This window comes from Pongo abelii, chromosome 1 (genome assembly GCF_028885655.2).
Source record: "Pongo abelii isolate AG06213 chromosome 1, NHGRI_mPonAbe1-v2.0_pri, whole genome shotgun sequence".
Classification (NCBI taxonomy): Eukaryota; Metazoa; Chordata; class Mammalia; order Primates; family Hominidae; genus Pongo; species Pongo abelii.
The window spans coordinates 123,498,004-123,524,508 of NC_071985.2; the positions used below are offsets into that span (position 1 = coordinate 123,498,004).

At 43.6% G+C, this 26,505-nt stretch overlaps 1 protein-coding gene across 3 annotated transcripts; it reads right to left on the bottom strand.

The window, feature by feature from the left end:
* Positions 1-821: 821 nt before the first annotated feature.
* Positions 822-25,426, bottom strand: SARS1 (seryl-tRNA synthetase 1). Of its 3 annotated transcripts, none has more exons than XM_054522645.1 (12): positions 25,081-25,426; positions 23,860-24,427; positions 14,829-14,899; positions 10,489-10,569; positions 9,358-9,516; positions 7,899-8,042; positions 7,137-7,292; positions 3,505-3,726; positions 2,832-2,961; positions 2,390-2,547; positions 1,566-1,695; positions 822-1,211 (listed from the first exon to the last, which is right to left on the bottom strand). In XM_054522645.1, the coding sequence occupies exons 2-12, from the start codon at positions 23,993-23,995 to the stop codon at positions 1,054-1,056; spliced, it is 1,545 nt and encodes a 514-aa protein (XP_054378620.1). In that variant the 5' UTR covers positions 23,996-24,427; positions 25,081-25,426; the 3' UTR covers positions 822-1,053.
* Positions 25,427-26,505: the final 1,079 nt, after the last annotated feature.

Here is a 26,505-nt window from a genome sequence, read left to right on the forward strand (position 1 = left end):
TCTCCCTTACCGTCCTTGTATTTCTGTCTTCCAAAGGATGGAACAGGCATAATCATATAATCATGTCCCCACCCTACCTTCTGGGACCATCACAAAGATAAAAGAGATCATCTATAGGGAGTATTTTAACCTCCTAGGAGAGAGGCACTAAACTAACAGAAGCTGTTATTAAAGTAAAGGGTTTGTAGATTGCAGATGAAAGGCAGTAGGTAAATAAACAGCCTGAACATCACCCTTCCCTGAGAAAGGAACTGGCTATTAGGGCAACAGTGGGAGCTCCACAAAGGGACTACAACATTTTCTCCTCTCCTCTGCCCTGCTGGCTATCCCAATCCTTTGGAGGTGCAGCAGCAAGTTGGTACGTAGTTGGTCTCCCCATGTGGGGATGGCTGTAACGAGAGAAACTGCTGTTAATAAGTCCCCAACCCATGCTAGGCATAGAAGTTAGGGGCTCTTCTGGATTAAATACAGCCTCTCCCTTTCCACGGAGTCCTTTATAGGGAACAGAAGTGCTAAGAGGCTTTTAAAACAGTTCTGGTCTCTAAGCTAGTCCTACCTCAATGATTTCAAGCAGGAACATATTTGTAAAGGAGGATCCTGGCCCTTGCCCTGCAAGCTTGTGTGATTCCGGCTCCATTTTCCACCTTCCCCTTGAGCTTTTTCTAAGTGTACCCCTCCCTTCGCTTACCTGTTCAAAGGCTCTGTGACTTGCTAACTGGAGGGAGCAGCCTAATTTGGAAAGAAAAGCAAAAGTGTGTATCAGGGAGAACCTCAGAGGCGGGGTTGAAGCCCCGGGAAGAAGACTAAGGAAGAGTCCTAAGCCCTCCCCAGAGATGCTTTATTACATGGTTTCATCAGTCATCAATGATGGGTCCCTATGCCCATGCGAGGAGACAGGAACATCTGTGTGGTACATGGCACTGTTCCCCTCTCAGCTACGCAGTCAGATGGGGGCAGGGGGATGAATGGGTGCTTGGCTTCCCTGCTGTCGGGCAGGCTCTGAGATCTCAGCAGACAGAAATGAAAGCCTGGCAAATAGGGAGGCAGGAATGTTCAAGCATCGGTGACCTCCATGTTCTGCAGCCTGTTTTCTAGGGTGGCGTCTCTTGCTGCCGCTTTCTTTTTGCTGCCCTCATGTTGCTTCTTCTGCTTCTTTGATGGCTCCTGCTCAATGGGTGCAGGCTTCACAAAGGGGATCAGTTCTTGCAGTCCTGGGAGGGAAGAGCCAACCAAATGACCTGCTGTTTCTCAGCGAGTCAAAGCCCTAAGACCTCTGGGGAGAATTCAACAAGACAATGATCCCTTTGAACAGAGGGGTCCCTTTGATAGGCACCGGTTTCCTTTATTCTTTTCTTCCCTAGTCTGAATTTTAGCATTTCAACATCATACCTGCACTGGCTACTTTCTCAACCAGGCCCCCTGCCCTGCCCAGCCCGAGAGGGCAGACAGAGTTTCAGGGGCTATGTCTGAACAAAAAAACCTGGTATATCCTGAAAGGGGCCTGCTATTTAGAAGAGCGTGAAGACAGAAAAGAGGACGACGATGAGATGAGCTAGGAGTTTTACCTGGCGGCATGAACTCCTTCAATTTCTCAGGCACAGTGATGCCCTTCTCTGTCTGGTAGTTCTCCAGGATGGCGCAAATGGTACGGGTAGTGGCGCACATGGTAGCATTGAGCATATGGACAAACTCCACCTGGGAAGACAGGGTCCCAGAGGGGAAGTCGGGCTCAACTCTCATCGGGTCTTACTGACGGCCAGGAACCATCATTCAACCAGACTTCCCCAACCACAACTGTCCAAATCAAAATGATGGGTTCTACCCCTTAGCAACTTTTTTCTAAATTTGAATTATTTGGTATTTATTGCCTATTAGATAACTGCAGAAAGATCCCTCATGTTTCCATGAGTGACAAGTGGTAGCTTCTGGTATTCTGAGGAGTTGGGCCCTTTGAGGGAAGGAAGAAACTACTATTGTGGCCTTTCCTTTTCACCCCTTTCAAGCTCCTGACTTGGAAAAGAGTAGGGCCTGAAAATTGGGTTTGAAGAGAGCAGCTTACAACCCAGACCTTCTTGGGTGAGAAGAGGGAAGCCTCCAACTTGTTCTGTGTAGATAAATGGAGATTATTCTTTCTCTGGAGTTAAGAAAAACAAAGCCAGAAAGAGAAAAGCTAGAATTACCTTATAGAAGAGAGCTAGATTCAGGTTTCTAGCTAAAGAACTCAGTCCTAACTCAGTAGAAGGCATTTTCAGATTCCCTTTTTGGTCTAGATTGAGAAGCTCAGATTTTCCCATGATGCTGGGGACCAGTGCACCCCAAAGGCTGAGAAATAATTCTGACGGGCCGTGTAGTGAAGGCTCTGCTTCCCACCTCCCTGGGGGCCATCTACCTTGTCCATCATCTTCTTGGTTTGCCCATATCGGATTCGAAGCCGGCGAGCCTGGTAATCCGTGCAATTAGAACAGGAGACCAACTCACGGAAGGCTCCTGAGCCTGGAAACCAGGCCTCCAGGTCAAGCTTCTTACTGGCAGCATGATTCAAAGAACCTGTAAGGAAAAACCCCTAGAACTCGTGAAGCAGGGATGGTATTTCAGAAGGCTCACCTTTAGCAAGCCTGAAGAATTCTTTAATTCATGTCCTGTCTCCAGAGGTGAAATCACATCCAGATATTCTTAACACCAAATACTCCCAAGTGAGAAGAGTGTAATATTTTAATTAATGTAGGCAATGAGTTGAACTATGAGCTGTTTCTCTGTGTGGCAGCTCAGCTGGTAAGGGTGGCGTCTGGGATTGCAGGAAAGGGAGGCTGAGAAGAGGCTGGGTCCCATACCTGAGACAATATTCACAATGTGGTAAGGAATCCCCAGGGACTGGTAGAACTCCTCTGCGGTGGTAATCATCTCTTCAAACATCTCCCATGACTTGTTGTCATGGGGTGATGAGTACACAAACTGTTCAATCTGCAGAGAGGGACCCAAGGAGACGGTGACAGCAGTATAGGGTGAATAAAGGACTGAAGTGGGAGACATCCCTGCCATGAAGACCCGTTTCCACACCACTGGGAGGCAGGCAAGGCTGGGCCCCCAGCACCTGGGACTGGACCACAAGAGCAAATGTTTATGGCGCGAGCTTCCCATATGCATGCCAGCCCGTTCTGAGTGCTTTACATATATTGACTGGGATAATCCTCACAATAGGCCACAATAGGCCTGGTGAGGCAGGCACCGTTACTGTTACTCTCCTCGTACAAAGGCAGAAATGGAGCACTGGGGGCTTATGCATTTTGCCCAGTGTTACACAGCTGGTGAGTGGTAAAGCCGCAGCCTGGTTTCAGGGTCCATACTCCACGCCACTCCACCATGCACTTCCCCAGAAACACAGAGGTAAGCAATGAGAGGAAAAGCTGGAGCCAGGATGGGCCTCAGCAACACAGATCCTATCTCTCGTCTAACCATTCTGGAGACAGAGAAAGTTCCACTCCTTACCCTGACCCATCTACTCACCTTCTCAAACTGATGGACTCGGAAGATGCCACGGGTGTCACGGCCATGGGAGCCCACCTCTTGACGGAAGCAGGTAGACAGGCCAGCATACTTGATGGGCAGGTCCTCCGGCCGGAGCCACTCATCCCGGTGCAGGGCAGCAATGGGCTGCTCTGAGGTGGCAATAAGGTACTTCTCATCATAGGAGTTGTCATCAGACTTTTCACTGCCTTTGCCAATCACCTGTGGAAGGAAGGAGCTATACCAGTTAAGAGGAAGGGGGGAGGACCTTGGCTAGAATAAGAAACCACAAGAAAGAGATCAATAATAGTGCAGGAAAAATTTCCTTTAATCCCTGCCTGGGAGTGGGGAGAGAATACTAAAAAGATAAAGGAATGGGTCAGTCCAAAATGGGGTCCCTGACACAGATCAAAGAAATGTAAATTAAGAGGAAAGATTTTCCACTTATCTTTTTTCTTTTGAGACAGAGCCTCACTCTGTTGCCCAGACTGGAGTGCAGTGGCACAATGTCGGCTCACTGCAACCTCCACCTCCCAGGTTCAAGCGACTCTCCCGCCTCAGCCTCCTGAGTAGCTGGGATTACAGGCACGCGCCACCATGTTCGGCTAATTTTTGTATTGTTAGTAGAGACAAGGCTTCACCATGTTGGCCAAGCTGATCTCGAACTCCTGACCTCAGGTGATCCAGCTGCCTCAGCCTCCCAAAGTGCTGGGATTACAGGCATGAGCCACTGTACCCAGCTATTTTCCACTTATCTAATAAAGAAAACTCATCCATGATGAATAATGGTCAATGCTGGCAGGTATGCAATAAACCTGTGCTGGTAGCCACATACATTAATCCTTGTGAGGCGTTTACTAAACAACAATGTGGAGCAAAAAGGGACACCAGTCTGCTTTCTTGGTGCTTATAGGTTAGTGGTTATGATCCTTAAAGAATATACTTTGCTGTTCAGCTGAAGAAAATAATGCAAAAAAAAAAAAAAAAAGTTCAGACAGGACAAAGTTCACTGTAACATTATTTATGTAATATTATACAACCACAAAAATGAAGACCATGCAGTAACACAGAAAAATACTTTTGATATAATGCTACATAAAAAGGCAGCCAGGCACGGTGGCTCATGCCTGTAATCCCAGCACTTTGGGAGGCCTACGCAGGCAGATCACCTGAAGTCAGGAGTTCAAGACCAGCCTGGCCAACTTGGTGAAACCCCGTCTCTACTAAACATACAAAAATTAGCCAGGTGTGGCCGGGCGTAATGGCTCATGCCTGTAATCCTAGCACTTTGGGAGGCCAAGGCGGGTGGTTCACCTGAGGTCAGGAGCTCGAGACCAGCCTGGCCAACATGGTGAAACCCTGTCTCTACTAAAAATACAAAAAAAAAAAATTAGCCGGGCATGGTGGTGGATGCCTGTAGTCCCAGCTACTCAGGAGGCTGAGGCAGGATAATCCCTTGAACTTGGTGGGTGGAGGTTGCAGTGAGCCGAGATCATGCCACTTCACTTTAGCCTGGGTGAAAGAGTGAGACAACATCTCAAAATAAAGAAAAAATTAGCCAGGTGTGGTGGCAACACCTGTAAGGCATGAGAATCACTTGAACCCAGGAGGCAGAGGTTGCAGTGAGCCAAGATCGTGCCACTGCACTCCAGTCTGGGCAACAGAGTGAGACTCTGTCTCAAACAATGAATAAATAAATAAAAATAAAAATTAAAAATAAAGCTAAGTAAAAAGGCAATTTATGTACATGGCAATTATAAGTAGTGAAAACATATATATGAAAAAAATCCCAAAGTGAATATTTTAAGATGACAATTGTTGTATTAGGTCAATGGGAAAGCAGATAATTCCCTCTGCCATTTCTAAATTTTCTGTTACGTAGCAGCATTTTAATTAAAAAAAAAAAAAAAAAAAAAAAAAAAGTAAGGAAGAAAGGTTCCCCTGGGTCAGTGTTTAGAGGCCTGGAAAACTACCTTGCTACCTGGCAGTAGGAATTTAGCCGCTGTGGGGCCATTCACATACAACATACGAAAGCTCTAGGGCTGTGCAGCCTAATATGGTATAGCCAGCCACATATGACTATTTAAATTAAATTGGGCTGGGCATAGTGGCTCACACCTGTAATCCCAACAGTTTGGAAGGCTGAGGCAGGTGGATTGCTTGAGCCCAGGAGTTTGAAATCAGTTTGGGCAACATAGTGAGACCCTGTCTCTATATAGGAAATTACTTTAAAAAAAATAAAAACAAATTAAATTAAATTAAAATTTAGTTCCTCAGTTGCATCAGCCACATTTTCAGTGCTCAAGTCACATATGGCTGATGGTTGCCATGCTGGATCATGCAGACTTAGAACATTTCCATCAGTGCAGAAAGTTCTATTAGGCAGTGCTATATTCATTCTTACAGAACTGAGGTTTTTATCAGACAAGAAGTGCCAGCCAAAATTCTTCACTATTGAAACCTGTGATTCTCCCTGCCTGTGGGTCCAAGAAGCGTCTGGATAAGAGATGGAGATTGCAGGACTCAGGGAGCACCAGCTACCTAACAGTTTCCATAATACTCCACATAGGTTTCTCCCTAGTGTTACCTGCAGTGGATATTTCTAATGTTCTGTTAGTGATTATCTAATCTTAGGGGTTGAAATCAGAAAAAGAAAGAAAAGGTAAAACAGGTTTTAGCCAGTAAAGGAACACATTCCTCCCTTCATTAAAAGAAAGAAGAGAGGGAGGAGGTCAAGGTTATACTAACGCTCAGGGTTTAGGGAGAGCACTTTGTTTCCCAGTGCGTCTTGAACGAAAACTTAACTTTTACCTCATCAACAGGAACAATGGAAAGATCGTTCTAATTATTGAACTATCTCCCTATATAAATTACATGAGTCCAACAGTAGTTGTCTAACTCTACCTCCACCGTCTGGAGAGGAAATTAGCCAGTAGGAACTAAGTCCCTATTTCTGACAGAAGAGTTGAAAGGGAGGGACAAATGAATAGTAGACACTGCTGCATTGGACAGCTGTTAGCAGAGACGCTCTAGAAATCTTGAGTGCTGAACACAGAGTGGGGTGCTGTTTTTGGTGTTGGAGCCAGTTGATGAGAATGACCTTCTGAACCTTGACTTGAATTGTCTGGCTCTCCCTGACATGGTCCATGGTTGAGAAGGAGCCACAAACTGGCAGCCACCTCCATCCCAAGGCAAGTATGTCTCATCCTGTAGAAGCTTCCAGTCTGGGTTTAAGAGTGGGAGGACATGGGAAGCGGGCTAGGAGATCAGTGCCACTACTGTAATTTCCTTTTGTCCAAGCACCCAAGGAATGGGCTTCTTTTCTAAGCTCATGGTGTTCAAGTATGCTTGATTTAGATACATCATACAGATTACCCAGGGAAAGGTAAAAGAGGCTCTGCAGCTGCACTGTCTAATATGGCAGTCATTAGCTACATGTTTAAGTTAAAATTAATTAAAATAAAAAATGTGCTTCCTCCGTTGCACCACCCACATTTTAAGTGCTCAAGAGTCACAGATAGAGAACGTTTCCATCATCGCAGAAAGTCCTATTGGACAGCACCACTCTGCATCACTGAAGTTAAGCTACATAACTTAAGAAGTCATTCTGTCACCTGACCCAGGCTACTCACCTTATAAAGTTCTTCATCAAACTGGCTGAGCTGTGCCACCTCCTGCATGACCTCCTTCCTCATGAAAAAGGGGGTATAAATGGGAATGTAACCCCGACTTCCCAAGGTGCGAAGGGCATACTGGATGAGAGCCTGTTCCAGGAACACCAGGACCCCCTAGAGGAGCAGAGACACAGTACTATGTGATTGGGTCTTGTCACCATCATGTTCAGCTAGAACTGACACCTAAAGGCACCTGGGCCAAGAGAACAGGACTACCGAAGGGCAAGCAGGAGGCCAAGAAAAGACCACAGATCCCAGCAACTGACATTCTGAACCTTGAGATTCGTTCTGAACACTGAAGCCCAGCAAATAATCCAGGCACACCGTTAAGAGAATTATCTTGATGTTCTCAAAGCACTTTGGGCCTACACAAACCACAGAGCTTATGACAGTGGATTTTGATTCTTTGTTACTTGTCTGACTGTCCAATTATACTGAGCTACTTAAAGGCAGAGACTGTTCTGATTCAGTCAGCAAAACATACATTCATTATGGAGGACCACTTAGTGGCTTTTGTTCTACGGAATCCTGATAAGCCCTCTCTTGCTTTAGAAAGAGAATTGCATCTAATTGCCAATACATTTGCAGAAAGGCGAGTACAACTGGTAGATTTGTGGGCCTCTTTAAATAGATTATGTTTCTCCACACACACACAAAATATATGTATATATATTTTGTTTCTTTTTCATAATCCTATCCTCACTGGTTCCCAGCTCTTACCTTCAAGAAGTACCCTCGACTCCCAGCCACCACGGCCCCCTTTTCGCCTTCAAAGCCATCTACCATCACCACCAGGTCAACATGAGAGTACTTCTTCCTGACCGTACAATCACCCCAAATCCTCTCTACTTTGTTGTCCACATCCTAAGGAAACAGAGCAAGAAAGAGAGATACAAGACATATGATTTTATTATTTTTAAATTAATTTTTTTTTTTTTTTTTTTTGGAGACAGGGTCTTACGCTGTCATCCAGGCTGGAGTGCAGTGGCACAGTCTTGGCTCACTGCAGCCTCAACCTTCCAGGCTCCAGTGATCCTCCCACCTCAGCCTCAGCTGGGACTACAGACAGGTGTGCAACACTATGCTCTGCTAATTTTTGTATTTTTTGTAGAGATGGGGTTTTGCCATGTTGCCTAGGCTGGTCTCGAACTCCTGGGCTCGAGTGATCCGCCTGCCTAGGCTTCCCAAAGTGCTGGGATTACAGACGTGAGCCACCGCGCCAAGCTTGATATATGATTTCTTAATTCTATAACCTCCATCTTTCCAAACTTTATTCCACGAACAACTTAGCTTTGTGAAGTCATCGCTTAACTCAAACACTACTGTGTCTCATAACTAGAGAAGGCAACTTGCTACTCAATGGAGAAGTAGTAACTTACAAAGTTTGAGAAGTAATTCTAGCCATGAAACTGGGAGTGATGATTTTCCAAGAGGTCTATAGTATTCTCTCGGGGTTTTTTTTTTGTTTGTTTCTTTTTTTTACCCTTTTAAATTACTCCTCAAATCCTGCACAAGGACAACCCTTCCCAGACAATCGACATTGCCTGGGGTGCAGAGGAGAATGTAGATTTTTTTTTTCCAGGCTCTCATTGGTCCCAGGGCCACATGAGGGCGGACTCAGGGCCCTGACCTCCTGAGTCGTCTCATGGTCTGTGCTCTGCAGCCTCCTGCACACCCCAGCCTGCAGTAAGTTTAATGTTCACCAGGGAATGAATGAAAGAGGCACAGATGGGCCCTGCTGCGGCTGGGGTGTCAGGGAACAAAGGCTGGGCTCAGAGCAGCTTTGTGCAGGGGAAGCTCCCGCTCAGCAGGAAACTTTTATCATGCAGATTTCCCTTCAACCTGCAGCTTCTCAGCAGGGTGTGGGTGAGGGGGTTAGGTTGATTTAGCAGATCCCTCCCACGAGATGCCTGCTACCACGGGCAACACGCAGTGGAGGACAGCAGCCCTATTTAGAAGAGATTTCTGTGCCAGGAGTCTCCTCCTACCTGCTGTTTCTGCTACTTCCCAATCAGACAAGGATCTGACTCCTGCAATTCTCAATTGGTGGACAGAAGGAATATACCAAGAACCCGCTTCTGACAGACAGTGCCAGTGTTCCACAGATCTCCTCCCGTCCCCGCCCCTGCAGAGACAGCAGCGACCTAAGGCAGTCTCCTGCTGCGGCCCAGCCACCTACCTCATCGTTACTGATGGGCACAGAAGGGTGCAGAAGGTTCCCAATCTCTCGGAGGTTCTCAAACCGCTCTGCTTCCAGCTTTATCCGTTCCGCGTCACACTTCAGGATGGCTTCATCAATGAGGAGTCGGACTTTTTTGATTTGTGAGACTTTCAGGTTCTGCAGATGAACAGGCCAGGCCCATAAGCAGGACAGTGAGGCAAGGACAGCACAGGAATATGATTCGGTTGCCCTAACCCTGTTGTGCTCTAAAGATAGCCCTTGTGGTAGCATTTTAAAAACTGGAAACGAAGACTTTTAAGAACTGAGATTTATTTCGCACACAGATGTATACAGTCTTGCCCTACAAATCCATCGGCATTTTTCTTTGGGGGTGCTTGAGGCAGAGATAGAGAGTTCTGGCCACTATCTATTGTTCCCATACATTGCAGAAATTTTAGTACGCTGCTCTCTTATGAGAACTTTCCCTTAATTTGCACTTTCTGATTTTCTTGACTGAACCAATTTAGCACTCTATTGATGTGCTGCATTCAACTGTTCTCTAGGAAGATTATAAATTTATTAGAAGAGATTTGTCTGAAGCATATTTTGTATTCTGTATTGCAGGTGTTTCAAACTGTGCTCTTATTTCTTTGAGTCAAGCGCTTTAGCAGTAGGGCCAGGCAGGTTCAGGCCCCCAATCCGAGCCCTTCAAGCACAGCAACTTTGCTTTTTTGTGTTCTTGCTATATGTTAAGGGTTTCAAGAAAGGGTTCAGTGACTAAAAAACTCAAAAATTACTGCTTTTGCCCAGCGTACTGAATATTTACTGTGTTACAGTAAACTGAAGTTTCTTGCCTTTGTGTAACAAAGGGTGGAATATGGAGTTATATAAACCAAACACAGTTCCTTTCCTTTTTCTATTCTTCCTACCCTTGACTCTCCGACTCTCCCACTCCATCTGTCTCCATCTCCGCTGTCTAATAAATACTCAAATATAGAATATAACAAGAATGGGTGGGGACATTTCCCAGCAGCAGAAATGACAGGATGTCACAATGCTGTGTGGAGCAGAGTGAGAGCACTTGCTGTCTAGGAATAAAATTAAGACAAAATAGCAGAGATCCTAACTTAGAAAAGAACTATAACTTACAGCTAAAGCGTCTGCAGTAAGGTCATCGAAACTCAGCACATTCTCTGGGACAGACTCATCATCTCCCACTGGCTCTTTTTTCTGCAGGAAGGAAAAAAACCCAACACAAATAAATAAAAGAAAATCTCTGGCATTGTTTTATAAAGTGTACACCAAATTAACGTATTATATAAATGAATCACAGAACTTCTTACATAAATTTTTCTAAAAGATACAACATGTAGGAAAAAAATTAGTACACTGGAAGCCAGAAGTCAAAGGGTCAAGCCCCTCCCTATGCTGCCACTTAATAGCTTTTTGATCCTAAAATCAATTAATCTGTCTGGGTCAGAGAATTAACATCCTGAAGAATATGAGAAGAATGTCATTCCCTGTACATAGATCATCATAGGAATCAGAAGAGAATTTATTTGAAATGTTCATGAGCTATAAGCACTGGAGAGGTAGTGCAGTGCTCAGGAGCAAGCCCTGGAGCAAACACACCTGAGTGTGGATTCTTTTTTTTTTTTTTGACGGAGTCTCACTCTGTCGCCCAGGGTAGAGTGCAGTTTGCGTGCTCTGAGCTCACTGCAAGCTCCGCCTTCCGGTTTCAAGTGATTCTCCTGCCTCAGCCTCCAAAATAGCTGGGATTACAGAAGTGCGCCACCACGTCTGGCTAATTTTTTTTTCCTTTTTTTTTTTGTATTTTTAATAGAGATAGGGTTTCACTATGTTGGATAGGGTGATCTCAAACTCCTGGCCTTAAGTGATCCCCCACCTTGGCCTCCCAAAGTGCTGGGATTACAGGCGTGAGCCACTGCACCTGGCCCCGAGTGTAGATTCTTATCTACCTGCTAACAACAATCCCAGCATTGAGGCTAAGAGGGAAAGATGGATGGAATGATGAAATATCAGACAGCCAAGGAAAACAAACAAACAAAAAGTCACAGGATCTGGAACTCAGTTTAGAACAATCAATGTAATTTGACAAAATGGCAGGGGTGTAACCAGGGCTGGATTTCGTTCTCTCTAGTTTCTCTTCTCATCCTTTCGTATGATAATTCTGCTAAATCATCATTTGTAATCGTTGCACAAAACCAGGTGAATTTAAGAAGATCACTTAAAGAGTTAAATTCTTCTTAAATTAAAAAGAAGTGGCAGGGCACGGTGGCTCATGCCTGTAATCCCAGCACTTTGGGAGGCTGAGGTGGGTGGATCACGAGGTCAGGAGTTCAAGATCAGCCTGACCAAGATGGTGAAACCCCGTCTCTACTAAAAATACAAAAACTGGGCAGGCTCAGTAGCAGACACCTGTAATCCCAACTACTCGGGAGGCTGAGGCAGGAGACTTGCTTGAACTTGGGGGGCAGAGGTTGCAGTGAGCTGAGATCACACCACTGTACTCCAGCCTGGGTGACAGAGTAAGACTCCATCTCAAAAAAAAAAAAAAAAGAGTTAAAGAAAGTTAGTCAAAGGTCATTATAATAAGATACATGAGACTTCAACAAAACTTGCATAAGAATATTTAGCATCTGCTTTGTGAGTATAAATAAAACAAAGTATAGCCAGGTACAGTGGCTTGCAACTGTAATCCCAGCTACATGGTAGGCTGAGGTGGGAGGATCACTTTAGCCCAGGAGTTCAAGACCAGCCTGGGCAGCAGAGTGAGACCCCATATCTAAATATCTAAATATAAATAAATAAATATATATATATATATATATATATTTTTTTTTTTTTTAAATTAGCCAGGCATAGTGGAGTACACCTGTAGTCTCAGCTACTTGGGAGGCTGAGGCAGGGGGATTGCTTGAGCCCAGGTATTAGAGGCTGTGGTGAGCTATGCTTGTGCCACTGCACTCCAGCCTGGGTGACTTTTTAAAAAATTCGCCAGGCACAGTGACATGTGTCTATAGTCCTAGTTACTTGAGAGGCTGAGGTGGGAGGACTGCTTGAGCCAAGCAGTTGGAGGCTGCAGTGAGCTATGATCATGCCACTGCACTCCAGCCTGGGCAACAAAGCAAGACACTGTGTCAAAAAAAAAACAAAAAAACAAAAGGACTAAATCTCCTAAATGTAAAGCATGGAAATCCTTTAGGTTCATTACACATTCTCATACAATCAAAATTCTAACCATAACTCCACTCACACCTTTCAGTGACTCAGAGCAAAATCATCTTAAAAAGTTGGAAAAATCTGGCCAGGTGCAGTAGCAACACAGGGAGACTCCATCTCTACAAAAAAAAAAAAAAAAATTAGCCAAGTGTGGTGGCATGCTACTAGGGAGGCGGAGGCAGGAGGGCTGCTTGAGTCCAGGAGGTTGAGGCTGCAGTGAGCCATGATTGTGCCACTGCGCTCCAGCCTGGGCAACAAAATGAGACTTTGTCTCAAAAAAAAAAAGAAAAAAAGTTGGAAAAATCTGAAACTATTAGAATGAGTCTTGATAAGAACAAACAGACTACAGAGGTAGGGAAAAAATTGACTAAATCTCAAGATTTTTGCAATGGCATCATAGGCAGGGTGATACGTTCACAAGATAGTTACCAGGCTCCCTTGCTATTTGATAATCCCTCAAGGCAGCAAATTCAAGTTCTGAGCTCAAGGTTTGATTATGCAACTAAGTTAGAGTATGATTTTAAGCAAGCTCTTTAATTTCCTAAGCTGATTCCCTTATCCATTAAATAGGGCTGACAAATGTACTATCTGCATTCCAGCTTTGCCGTAAGGATCAAAACCAAAATGAGATGTCTGTGAAAGTATCTGAATGTTTTCGAGTGCTCTACAAATTAAAGCACTATCATTACCATTTCAATGGCAGTGGGAGTGAACACTCCCTGCATGGCTAGCAACAAAATCAGATCTAAGAATGTTATTGTGAATGACAACACTCACAATCCCATCTTCTTGCTACAAAAAATACCCAGCTGGCACTGACTGTACATAGGTCCCAAAGAACACCCAGGGAGGAGTATGCATGGGAATTAACATAATTATGGGGCCTCTAGTATGCGAATGACTGAGTCCCACAGAAAGAAACTGGATGATTATCAATATCACTTTCCACAGCTAAAAGTGTTACACGCTGAAAGTGTAACAAAATATTGTCAAAGAGAAAGATGCCGACTGCCATGAAGTTAAGTGTAAGGTGCTAGAATCCCAAGGTCATCTTTTTATGCTCTTTACTGGTGCAGTTCCAAAGTTCTATAATTTTTTGTTGTTGTTGTTTAGTTTTGAGGTTTACAACTTAAAAGTTATCTAGATTGTAAAGTGCATTTAATTAATTAATTTATTTATTTTGGAGACAGGGTTTCACTGGAAACTCAGGCTGGAGCTTAGTAGAGTAGCGCAATCTTGGCTCACTGCAACTTTTACCTCCTGGCTTCAAGTGATCCTCCCACCTCAGCCTCCTGAGTAGCTGGAACTACAGGCACGGGCCGCCATGCCTGGCTAATTTTTTTGTTTCATTTTATTTTTGTAGAGATGGGGTTTCACCATGTTGTGCAGACTGGTCTTGAACTCCTGAGCTCAAGCAATGTGCCCACTTCGGCCTCCCAAAGTGCTGGGACTATAGGCGTGAGCTACTGTAGCCAGCTATAACATGTAATGTAATATGATTAAGGGGCTAAACAGGTATTTTTGAAGAAAGGTTAAAAACATGAACTATTCTGGATACCAAAGCAAAAGCTGAGCTGAAACATAATATTTTTCAGGCATAGGAAGAATTCTTTTTTGGATGAAGGCCAGTAACATTACTTGCCATTCATTATAACTCACAATTGCTGAACAACTGCATGTTCTAGACACTGTGCCAAATTTTCTACATTTAAAAGAAATTTAGTTCTATCCATAACCATTGCTTGGCATTTAAATTAAAAAAAAAAAAAAGTTCTAACAATTCCATTCTATAGATGAGTGTTAGTATTGTCATTTTATAGATGAGAAAACTGAGGCTGAGACATTAACTTGCCTAAAAGTCACATAACATAGCAAGATTTGAACTCTGAATCTGTAGTTTTCATTATGGAGCATAACTACGCTGAGACGACAAATCTGAAATCTGCCATAAAAAAGATGATTGGTGGAATTTATATTTCTAATACAAGAACAGAATAGACAACAAACGGCTAGACAACAAAGAATCTTACCTGAACACAGAAGATGGACTTGTGGTAAAGTATATGAAAATGCCTCCAAGTTCCCTGCCTCCCTATCTTTTTAAAATAATATTTTCCCCTTTGGTAAGAAACTGAACATCTTGCAGACTTAAACACTGAGTTAGAACTTCTGTGAACATTAGCTAAGAGCAAGATCAAATACCTCCACTCAAGTTCTCATGGCTGTTTGTTATTCAGTTCTCTTACCTTCATTTTCTCTCCGATTGTCTTGCTGCATAGGTTCTTCAGCTTGTTCAAGTTGTCTGCCCGAAATCTACCTAGGAATAAAAAATCCAAGAATATACCAAAGAAACACCCACAATTAAGACACTCCCTTCTCCTGATCTTGACTTCTTAGTACTTATTTCAGGTTAAGGCCCAAATGCTGGCAGAGCTGAAGGATCTGCCTCATGAAGTTATAAAATCTTACAGCTTTTTTTTTTGAGACGGCGTCTCGCTCTTGTTGCCTAGGCTGGAGTGTAATGGTGCAATCTCGGCTCACTGCAACTTCTGCCTCCCAGGTTCAAGCAGTTCTCCTGCCACAACCTCCCGAGTAGCTGGGATTATAGATGCCCGCCACCACACTCGGCTAATTTTTGTGTTTTTAGAAGAGACGGGGTTTCGCCATGTTGGCCAGGCTGGTCTCGAACTCCTGACCTCAGCCTCCCAAAGTGTTGGGATTACAGGCGTGAGCCACCGTGCCCGGCCTAATCTTAGAGCTTTAGAGCCCCAAATGTAGTTGGCATACAATGGTGACTACAATAGGGTGTCCTCAGCATTTGGTGACAAGGAAAAGACCATTCTGAGGTTAAAATTAAAAAGTATCATAACCTGTATGACGCCATTATAGAGTAACATCTGAAAAACTTGGAAGACACTCAAGTAACTAACCTGCCCAATTATCCTAAAACTCATTTAAGGAAACTAGGTGCTATGCACAGGAATTCATAAAGAGTGCAGTCATGATTGCTACCTCTCCATGCTAGAAATGGCTAATGTTACCCTTTTACTTTGATATAATGCTCATCTGGCAGCCTTGAGAATAATTTAGTCTCTTATAATTTGGTTTCCTTTGGGGGAAGACAGGCACTGACTAGTCAACATATTGGCCCAAATTAATATATTGGTATCATGGATCATCAGTCTAACTGATTAATAAAATTTGGACCTCTTGAATCTAAACGTTAGGGGCAATATGATAAAATTCAAGCACAAGCTTTTTTGTTGTTGTTGAGACAGGGTCTCACTCTGTCACCTAGGCTGGAGTGCAGTGGCACGACCTCAGCTTACTGCAACCTCTGCCTTCTAGACTCAAGTGATCCTCCCACCTCAGCCTCCCAGGCAGCTAGGACTATAGGTGTGCCCCACCACACCCAGCTAATTTTTTAATTTTTATTTTTGTAGAGATGGAGTTTTGCTGTGTTGCCCAGGCTGGTCTCAAATTCTCGGGCTCAAGCGATCCACCCATCTTGGCCTCCCAAAGTGCTAGAATTATAGGTGTGAGCCATGGCATCCAGCCAAACTCAAGCTTTTAAGAGGCAAAATTGATGACTAGAAATGAGACAGCACCTAGAGAGCCATTCTTTAAGGCTTTACCAAGAAGCTTTCCTCTTTGATACCTCTTTAACAAAACTTCAATGCAAAATGATATCACTATTTTCTCATTCACTTATTCACATTGATAAAACTATAGAGATGGATAATAGATTAGTGGTTGCTAGGGGTGAGATGGAGGGCAAAGGGAGTAGACTACAAAGAGATAGCAAGAAGGATCTTTGTGGTGATGAAACAGTTCTGTATCTTGAGCATGGCAGTGGTTATACAAATTTACACATGGTAAGGTTGCACAGAACTACACACACACACGTGTGTAAAACTGGCAAAATCTGAATAAGGTTTGTGGATTGTAGCAATGTCAATTTCTTGGTTTTAATATTGTACTAGAGTTATATAAGATGTTATCATTGGGGAAAACAGGACCTTTCTACTATTTTTCCAACTCCCTGTAAATCTATAATCGTTTTGAGATTCCCTCCTATTTGCAAGGCACCACGGTAGGTATTGGGAGCATAAAAGAAAATAAGGCCAGGTGTGGTGGCTCATGCCTGTAATTCCAGTACTTTGGGAGGCTGAAGTGGGTGGGTCGCTTGAGCCCAGGAATTCGAGACCAGCCTGGGCGACGTGGCAAAACCCTGTCTCTAAAAAAAATAATAATAATAAAAAAAAAATATATATATATATATATATACACAAAAATTAGCTGAGCATGGTGGTGTGTGCCTGTACTCCCAGCTACTTGGGAGGCTGAGGTGGGAGGATCGCTTGATCCCAGGAGGCAGAGACTGCAGTGAGCCAAGATCGTTCCACTGCACTCCAGCCTAGGTGACAGAACAAGACTCTATCTCAAAAAAGAAAAAGAAAAGAAACAAAAAGAAAATAAAACAAAACCAAATATTGTAACAATGCTGAATGTTTCAATCAATGAATATAGTATATCCCTTCATTATTTTTAATTTCTCTCAGCAATGTTTTGTACTTTTCAGTGTATGAGTCTTAAATGTTATTTATTAGGTATATCTCTATGTACCTGGTACTTCTAAACTATTACTTGTATATAGAAGTACCTTTGATTCTGTGTATTGTATCCAGTTATTTTGTTAAAGTTATTTAATTTTAATAGTTCAGATTCTGCATACATAATCAAGTGATCTGCAAATAATGACAGTTTCTTCCATTCCAATCTTTTATTTTTGTTTCTTGCCTTATTCATACTGCCTGGAACCTTTGGCATGATGTTGATTAGAAGAGGTGATAACAGACATATTTGTCTTGTTCCTAACCTCAAGGGGAAACCATTCAATATTTCATCATTAAGAAAAACGTGGCCGGACGCAGTGGCTCACACCTGTAATACCAGCACTTTGGGAGGCCGAGGCGGGCCGATCACGAGATCAAGAGATCGAGACCATCCTGGCCAACATGGTGAAATCGTTTCTACTAAAATACAAAAATTAGCTGGGTGTGGTGGCACGCGCCTGTAGTCCCAGCTACGCAGGAGGCTAAGGCAGGAGAATCGCTTGAACCTGGGAGGTGGAGGTTGCAGTGAGCTGAGGTCACGCTACTGCATTCCAGCCTAGTAACAGAATGAGACTCTGACTCAAGAAAAAAAAAAAAAAAAAAGAAAAGAAAAATTAGCTATGGGTTTTTCTGTAAGTATCTATTATCAGATTAAGGAAGCTCCCTTCTATTCTCAGTTTATTGCATTTTTATCATGAGCAATTGACTCTCCACATTAAAAAAAATTTTGATCTATCTCACATAATACACCAAAATTAATATTAAATAAATCTTATACCTAAATGTAAAAGGTAAAGAAATAAAATGTCTACAAAAAAAACTGGAGAATCTCTTCTGAAGGTTAAGACATAACATGATTTTCAAAACAGAATACAAATTCTGTGATTTGTCTATTGTGTTTCCAAAACACAATAGATAAATCACAGAATAAAAGTCAATAAATTAGACTTCATTAAAATTAGGAACTTCTATTCATCACAAGACTGAAAGAATGAAAAGGCAAGCCACAGAATGGGAGAGGAGATCTGTGGTATCTGTATCTCATAGGTATTCTTCTATCCACACAATATAAATAATTCCTACAAACCACTAAGAAAAGGACAAATAAAAATTGGTCAAAAGGCTTGAACAGGTACTTCTCAAAATAGGCTATCCAAATGCCATCAACTTATGAAAAAGCGCTCAATATCTTTGGTCACCAAAAAAATGCATATTAAAATAACAATGAGACACCACTATATATCTACCAGAATGGCTACATTAAAAGGACTGCCCAATGTCAAGTACTGGCAAGAATGCCAAGCAACTGGAACTCTTAGATATTGCTGGTGGGAATATCAATCATTACAACCACTTTGGAAAACTACTTGGTATTATCTACTAAATCTAAACATGTACCCACCCTATGATCCAGCAATTCTACTCCTTGGTACATACCCAACAGAAATGAGTGTTAATGTCTACCAAAAGACACACATAAGAAGGTATATATGTTATTATCACAAAATATAAGTATTTGAGGTGATGGATATGTTAATTAGCTGCTTTTATTATTCCACATTGTATTCATAAATCATAACATTACATTGTATCCTATAAATATATACAACTATAATTTGTTAATTGCCAATCAAACATTTTTTAAAAAAGAGTCTCTAGAAGCTTATTCATAATGCCCTCAACTGGTAACAACCCAGTTTATCCAAATGTCATGAAGTAAATATGCCAGTAGAATTGATTGGCATATTTACATAATGGAGTATCATATAGCAATGAAAAGAACCAACTACTGCTACATGTTAGTAACATGGATGAATCTTACAGACATAATCTTGAAAGAAAGAAGCCATGCCGGGCATGGTGGCTTATGCCTGTAATCCCAGCACTTTGAGAGGCCAAGGTGGGTGGATCACAAGGTCAGGAGATCAAGACCATCCTGGCTAACATGGTGAAACCCCGTCTCTAATAAAATACAAAAAAAATTAGCCAGGCATGGTGGTGGGCGCCTGTCATCCCAGCTACTCAGGAGGCTGAGGCAGGAGAATGGTGTGAGCCCGGGAGGCGGAGGTTGCAGTGAGCTGAGATCACGCCACTGCACTCCAGCCTGGGCGACTAGCAAGAATTCGTCTCAAAAAAAAAAAAAAAAAAAAAAGAAAGAAGCCATATACAAAAGTATATACTACATAAGTCCATTTATATGAAGTTCAAAATCAGGCAAAGGAATTTATGGTGATAGAGGTAAGAATACTATTATTTTTGGAGGAGGGGCTGACTGGGAGGTGGCATAAGGCAATCTGCTGGTGTGCTGTAAATGTCATATATATATATAGTGTGTATATATATATATATATAGTGTATACAGATATATAGAGTGTGTGTGTGTGTGTATATATATATATACTATATATATATATAGAGAGAGAGAGAGAGAGAGAGTCTTGCTCTGTCGCCCAGGCTGGACTGCAGTGGCACGATCTCAGCTCACTGCAAGCTCCGCCTCCTGGGTTCATGCCATTCTCCTGCCTCAGCCTCCCAAGTAGCTGGGACTACAGGCGCCTGGCACCACGCCTGGCTAATTTTTGTATTTTTTTTTTTTTTTGGAGACAGAGTCTCGCTGTGTCACCCAGGCTGGAGTGCAGTGGCGTGATCTCAGCTCACTGCAAGCTCTGCCTCCCAGGTTCACGACATTTGCCTGCCTCAGTCTCCCGAGTAGCTGGAACTACAGGCGCCCCCCACCATGCCCGGCTAATTATTTTTGTACTTTTAGTAGAGATGGGGTTTCACCGTGTTAGCCAGGATGGTCTCGATCTCCTGACCTCGTGATAGGCCCACCTTGGCCTCCCAAAGTGCTGGGATTACAGGGGTGAGCCACCGCGCCGGGCTAGTTTCAGTAATTTAAAAATACTGATTATATGTTGAAAATATAATTTTGGGGCTGGGCGTGGTGGTTCACACCTGTAATCCCAGCAGTGTGGGAGGTCGAAGTGGGAGGATCACTTGAGTCCAGGAATTCGAGACCAGCCTGGGCAACAAAGTGAGACTCTGTCTCTACAAAAAATTAAAAAATTAGCTGGGCATGGCGGTGCACACCTGTGGTCCCAGCTACTTAGAAGGTTGAGGTGGGAGGACCACTTGAGCCCAGGAGGTCCAGGCTGCAGTGAGCTGTGATCATGCCACTGCATTCCAGCCTGGGCAACAGAACAAGACGCTGTCTAAAAATAATAATAAATAAATAAATAAATAAATAAATATATATATAAAACTTTTGGGTATACAAGACTAGGTTAAATAAAATATATTACTAAAATTAATTTCATCTGTTTCTCTTTATATTTTTTAGATTGGACACAAACAAATTAACAATTACAGCTTATAATAGTTAAACTTTATGATCAATAGTAATACATTACACGAGATATTCAACACTTTATTATAAAACAGGGTTTGTGTAAGATGATTTTTCCCAACTGTAGGTTAACGTCAGTGTTCTGAGCACATTTAAGGTAGGCTTGGCTAAGCTATGATATTCAGTAGGGTATGTGTATTACATGCATTTTTTACTTACAATATTTTCAACTTATGATGGATTTATTGGGACATAAACCCATCCTAAGTCAAGGAGCATCTGTATACATGAAGCTAATATTCTACTCCTATCAGACAGTGCTGCTCTAAAGTATGTCACTGCAAAACTTAAGCCTTCAAGTAAAATGATCAGATTTGCATTCTAGAAAGATTATATGCTCTGGTGAGACTGGGATAAGATTGAAAGCAGACAGAAAGCTATTCCAGTTGCTGGGGCAAACAATGATAAGGACCTGTTTTAAAACATATGCAGTAAAGGTTATGAGGAAATAACAGCTTTAGGCTGGGCATGGTGACTCACGCCTGTAATCCCAACATTTTGGGAGGCCGAGATGGGAGGATCGCTTGAGGCCAGGAGTTTGAGGCCAGCCTAGGCAACATGGCGAAACTCCATCTCTACAAAAAATACACATTAGCCAGGCATGGTGGCATTGCGCCTGTAGTCTCAGCTAGTCAGAAGTCTAAGGCAGGAGGATCATCTGAGCCTGGGGAGATTGAGGCTGCAGTGAGCTGTGATCATGCCTGGGTGACACAGTGAGACCTTGTCTCAAATTAAAAAAACAGGAAACAACAACTTCAATTTTCAATGTATAGTAAAAAGAAAAAGAAAAAAACCACTCAGGATAGCACTTTTTGAGGGAGGATAAAATTCTTGGGGTTTGCAGCAGATTTCCAGATACATGGAAATCTATTTGCTTCAGGAGTGGGGCCAAGACAAATATGCCCAAGTGTAGGAACATTACGCTACTCTGAATTAAAAAGAAGAAATCACAGTTCAAATCACTGGAGTTAGAAGAGTTGTAAGTTCCAATGTGGTATTATGACTCCAAGTTATATTGGATTCCTGTGTTCTCCAAGGAACCCTAGTGGTATCTTGTAAGTCTACAGAAGACAAATTGGTATAGTTGTAGTGGAGGGCTTGGTGAAGCTTGCTATGTGTCCTCAGTTAGGGAGCATGATCTGAGTTCTTAATGTGGCTCTGGTTATAAGCCCTTGTTCAAGGCAATGAGAGAACTCCATCCTCTGATCTGAAGTTCAAGATGTCAAAGAACCTTGATATAAATCTGCCAGTATCTACCTTGGGCAGTTGGGAACTTGGGAAAAAACATAAATTCCATTTGGATGCAAAGAGAATATTGGAAAGCGTTGTCAAATAGAAAAGAATCAAATTAATAGATGCATTGGAAATAAACTACTGGCCAGGCATGGTGGCTCACACCTGTAATCCCAGCACTTTGGGAGGCTGAGGCGGGCTGATCACTTGAGGTCAGGAGTTAGAGACCAGCCTGGCCAACATGGTGAAACTCCCATCTCAACTAAAAAAAAAATTAGCTGGGTGTGGTGGTGCACACCTGTAGTCCCAGCTACTTGGAGGCTGAGGCATGATAATCTCTTGAAACCGGGAGATGGAGGTTGCAGTGAGCCGAGATGGTGCCACTGCACTCCAATCTGGGTGACAATGAGAGACTCCGTCTCAAAAACAAAACAAAACAAAACAAAACAAAGAAAAGAAATGACTTCACATTTGGGATTAAGTTTTTTAAAACAAGAACATAAACTACATAAACTACTTTTCATAAAGAATGTAAAGTGCCCTGAACACAGAAAATATTCACGCCTCCAACAAACCTTTATCAAGGTCTTACCAAGGACCAGGTACAGTGCTAGGTACTGGGATTTTATGTATAAATGTGTATATGTATATCCACATATATACTGTATGAATAAAACTGAATCCTTGTCCCTGAAGAACTCACCACCTATCTACTTTTCAGATAAGGGACAAATCCCTCAGATGTGGACATTATACCCAAAAGACTAGCTAACACATTCAAAGTCATTTAGCACTAGCTAAGGGCTGGACTGACACAAAAATCTGATACTCCTGACTTCGGATTCAGTAGAACAGTGCTCAGGCTAGTTTTATCCTAAACAAAAAATGTGGCAAAATTAAATTCCATTGCAACTCGAAACTTCAGGTCAAGTGTGGAATCTCACAATCAAACAAACTACTACAATAGAGGGCCTAAGACATAGAATCAGCACAAAACTCAAGTTAAACAAATACTCTTTTGACATCCAAGATCCTTATAAACAGGAGAAAATCAATTTTCCTAATAGAAATCCATCACACTCTTGGATAGCGGCTGCCTTTGGAGTGTACTGTCATCAACCTAGCTCCCAGATGGTTGCAGAACTATTGCATCAGACTAATCAAATCACAAGTACTTGACAGCATCCGCCCAACCAGCGACCACTCCAGTTAATATAGGCAGAGATTTACGGGCAGATAGTTCTATGGTTTTATTCAGCTTCATGAAAGATGCCCGATATGACTCCAAGATCTGACAGTTTCAGGTTCTAGCCCAACTCTGCCAATGTCTTTAAAGGAAAACGTCCACAAATCACAATTAAACAGCCTCAGTCATTACAATTTTTTTCTCGCCTCCTCACTCCCCTCACGTTTGATCTACCACGGAAAAGACTTTTCTAATTCTTAAAGGTATGCCCATAGGTCGGGGGATAGCCTTCCGAAAAGCTTCAGGGTCATTTATTTTGGCCAAGAGCGGCCTCCAACGCCCCGAAATGCTTCCGATACGAAAGGAATGAATCTACTGTGTTGCAGAAGTGACGCAGTCTCAGGAGGAGCCTTTGATCCTATCAAAACAAAGGAAAACTACTCTGGCCTTGCTGAAGATGAGAAAAAGACTTGGGGGGACCAAAGATTCGTGTTAGGAAAGCCGCGTAGACCCCACAACCTCCCGCCCCGGCATGTTCTGGCAACCCCTGGGGCAGGAAGGCTTGACAGCTCCCGATACGCGTGCGTACGCACACTGGCAGCGAACGGCACTGAGCACGCGTGGAAGGGACCTCGCTCCGCCCGGGCGGAGGAGAAAGTGGGATGACCCCGGCTACCAGGCTGTGTTTTCGGGGATGGGGAGAACCTCGGAACCACCGCACCCTGGGAGGGGGTCTGACGAAGGGTGGAAGCTGTGGCCTCAGGAGCAGTGGCTGGATTTGAGAGAGAAAATTGGGTTTAGGATCAAGGAGGTAACCCGCCCGTCCCAGTACTTACATCGTCGCCACTCGCTGTCTGCCTTCACCAGCTGGTCCACTAGTCCCGGGTCCTTGAAGCGCTTCTCCTGCGTCTCTCGGATGAGGGCTGGGTCCCCTCCTTTATCCACCCGAAACAAATCCAGATCCAGCACCATCTTCTTTCCTCCCGGGCCAACACTCAGGGAAGCAAGGATCGCGCCGCAGCTCTCAGCCTGTGACCGCGGCACTGCGCCGGCGCGCTGACCCGCCCTTCCTGCGCAGGCGCAGCTGGAGCCCGCAGGCGACCCCTCGCGACCTGAAGCGGCTTGTTGGAGGCGGGGCCGCGGAGTGAGGGGAGGGGAGAGTGGGTGGGCGTGGGACTATACCTCTGGTTCCTGCTCCCCAGCTCTGCTACAGTCTGCAGGAACTGTGATCGCCACATAAAAGTGTGAATGCCTCAGTTTCCTCCTCCTGTCTCAGGCTAGGCAGAGGCCTGTCCCCTCAGCCCTAGCTTAGAGGCCGGTGCCTTCACCAGGTGCCCGTTTTCCTCTCACTAGGTTGGATTCTTCCACTGGGCTCTTTCCCTGAACCTCGGCCGTCTTCTCCATCTTGATACAAGAGGATGGCATATTTAGTCCCAGGGCTACCTCAGCTTAAGATTCCTGCTCTCGTGCCTTAGAAATGGTATACCTTAATTAATCTGATTATTGGATAAACCAAATTGTCCCTTTACCAACTCTTAAGAGCACAGCTTTGGGAAAGTGCGGTTGTCTTTTAGAGAGACAAGAGAAAACTTTTCCAAAGGGACATTAAGCAGATTTGAACGCCGTATAAGGTGTTGAGGTCAATTTGAAAGCGTCTTGAAGAACGGTTTGTATCATACTTTGATTTTATAATGTTCAGACCTTTAAATGAAATATTCTAGTTGCCGAGTGAAGCCAAAGTTATCAAAGAATCTCCCTGATAACAAGAGATTATTTGAAGGATTTGGGAACAGGTGATCTCTTCCCCCACCCCCACCCCCAATCCTTCCACTTTGCAGAAACTTTAAAGCCTCACTCCCAATGCCTTCTCAGAGCTAGATGTGCTAAGACCTTCTTGATCTTAAACCACCGTCATGGACTCCTGAGATGAGGGTGTGACATAGCTATCATATTATTTATTTATAATATGATATTTGGGTTTTGTCCCTGGTTCCTGACGCAGCCCCTAAAACCCTTGAATTTCCTGGGTTATTCATAATGGGTCCCTTTGATAATACCTGAGTTTATAATAAGGAGGTGATTTAGGATGGGGGCCCTAGATAACGTCAGGATGGGGCCAGTCACCAGAGAGACCAAGTGATTGGAGGATTGGAACTTTCATCCCCACCCTTCTACCTCCAGGAAAGGAGGAGGGGAGGAGCTGGACATCAAACTCTATAAACGCTCGAACAACAAGAGTTGATGAGCTTCAGGGTTGCTGAACATGTGGAGATGCCAGGAGGGTGTCTTGCCCAGAAAGGTTATGGAAGCTCTGCACCCCTGACACCTTGCCCTATCCATCTCTTCATCTGGCTGTTCATTTGTACCCTTTGTACTGTCCTTTATAATAAACTGGTAAATGTTTCCTTGAGGTCTGTGAGCCTTCTTAGCAAATTAATCAGACCAAAGGAGGGGGTAGTGGGAGCCCCAGTTTATAGCTGCTAAGAAGTATAGGTGAAATCTACTACTTGCAGTTGGCATCTGAAGAGGAGCAGTCTAGTGGGATCAAGCCCTTACCCCATGGAATCTGAAATCTGACACTACCTCCAGGTAGCTAGTGTCAGAATCAGAATCGAATTGAATTACAGAATGCTCAGCCAATGTCCACTGGAGAATCGCTTGGTGTGTGAGGAACTTACCCCCCAGGGCCCCTCACCCCTGCATCTGGTCACAGAAATGTTGTGTGTTGAGTGTGGGTTTTTGTTTTTGTTTTTTTTTTTTTGGCCTCTTACACTATCCCTGCTCCCCAAAAAGCCTCTGCCAAGCCAACCCTGAAGTGTAGGTCAGGGCTGACAACAATGATAGAGCTAAGTAGAGACCCTGAGGGAGGCAGAGGAAAGGGGCTTGTCTGGGTGTGCTCCCCTTGGTTCAACCTGCCTACGGTGTTAGATTTAAAACCAGTGGAAAGGAAGGGTGAGGAGCTACAGTCTTGGAGGAAAACATCTAAGAAGACTCTCATCAAAGTGTTGGGTTCCCTAAAGCCTTCTGAGGGCAAGGTCTGTGATGGGGGCGCTCCCTGCTTCCATGTCATTGAAGGCACCGCCAAAGTGTATTGCCACTTAAGTTTCCAAAACAGTGACAGGTGTTTCTGAGGCTGAAGTGGTCCCAGGCCTAGGGGAGGAGGGCCGCTGGGTCAACCCTTTAAGAAGGTCATCAGTGTCATTCAACAAGTGATCTTGAAATTCTGATCTCTCCAAATTTATTCATGCATTTTCACAATTAATCTTATCATTAGATTACAAACATCTCCCTTTAAAATGTTCATATGGGCAGGCGCGGTGGCTCATGCCTGTAATCCTAACACTTTGGGAGGCCAAGGTGGGTGGATCACGTGAGGTCAGGGGTTCGAGACCAGCCTGGCCAACATGAAAAAATCCCGTCTCTACTAAAAATACAAAAATTAGTCGGGTGTGGTGGCACATGCCTGTAATCCCAGCTACCTG

Excerpts from the sequence above, each read along its gene's own strand:
- SARS1 (XM_009246680.3), bottom strand. The coding sequence starts at position 23,995 with ATGGTGCTGGATCTGGATTTGTTTCGGGTGGATAAAGGAGGGGACCCA. Across the intron at positions 7,293-7,898 it reads GTCGAGGGTACTTCTTGAAG|GGGGTCCTGGTGTTCCTGGA; the intron begins GTAAGAGCTGGG and ends CTGCTCCTCTAG. Across the intron at positions 2,962-3,504 it reads GAGTCCATCAGTTTGAGAAG|ATTGAACAGTTTGTGTACTC; the intron begins GTGAGTAGATGG and ends CCCTCTCTGCAG.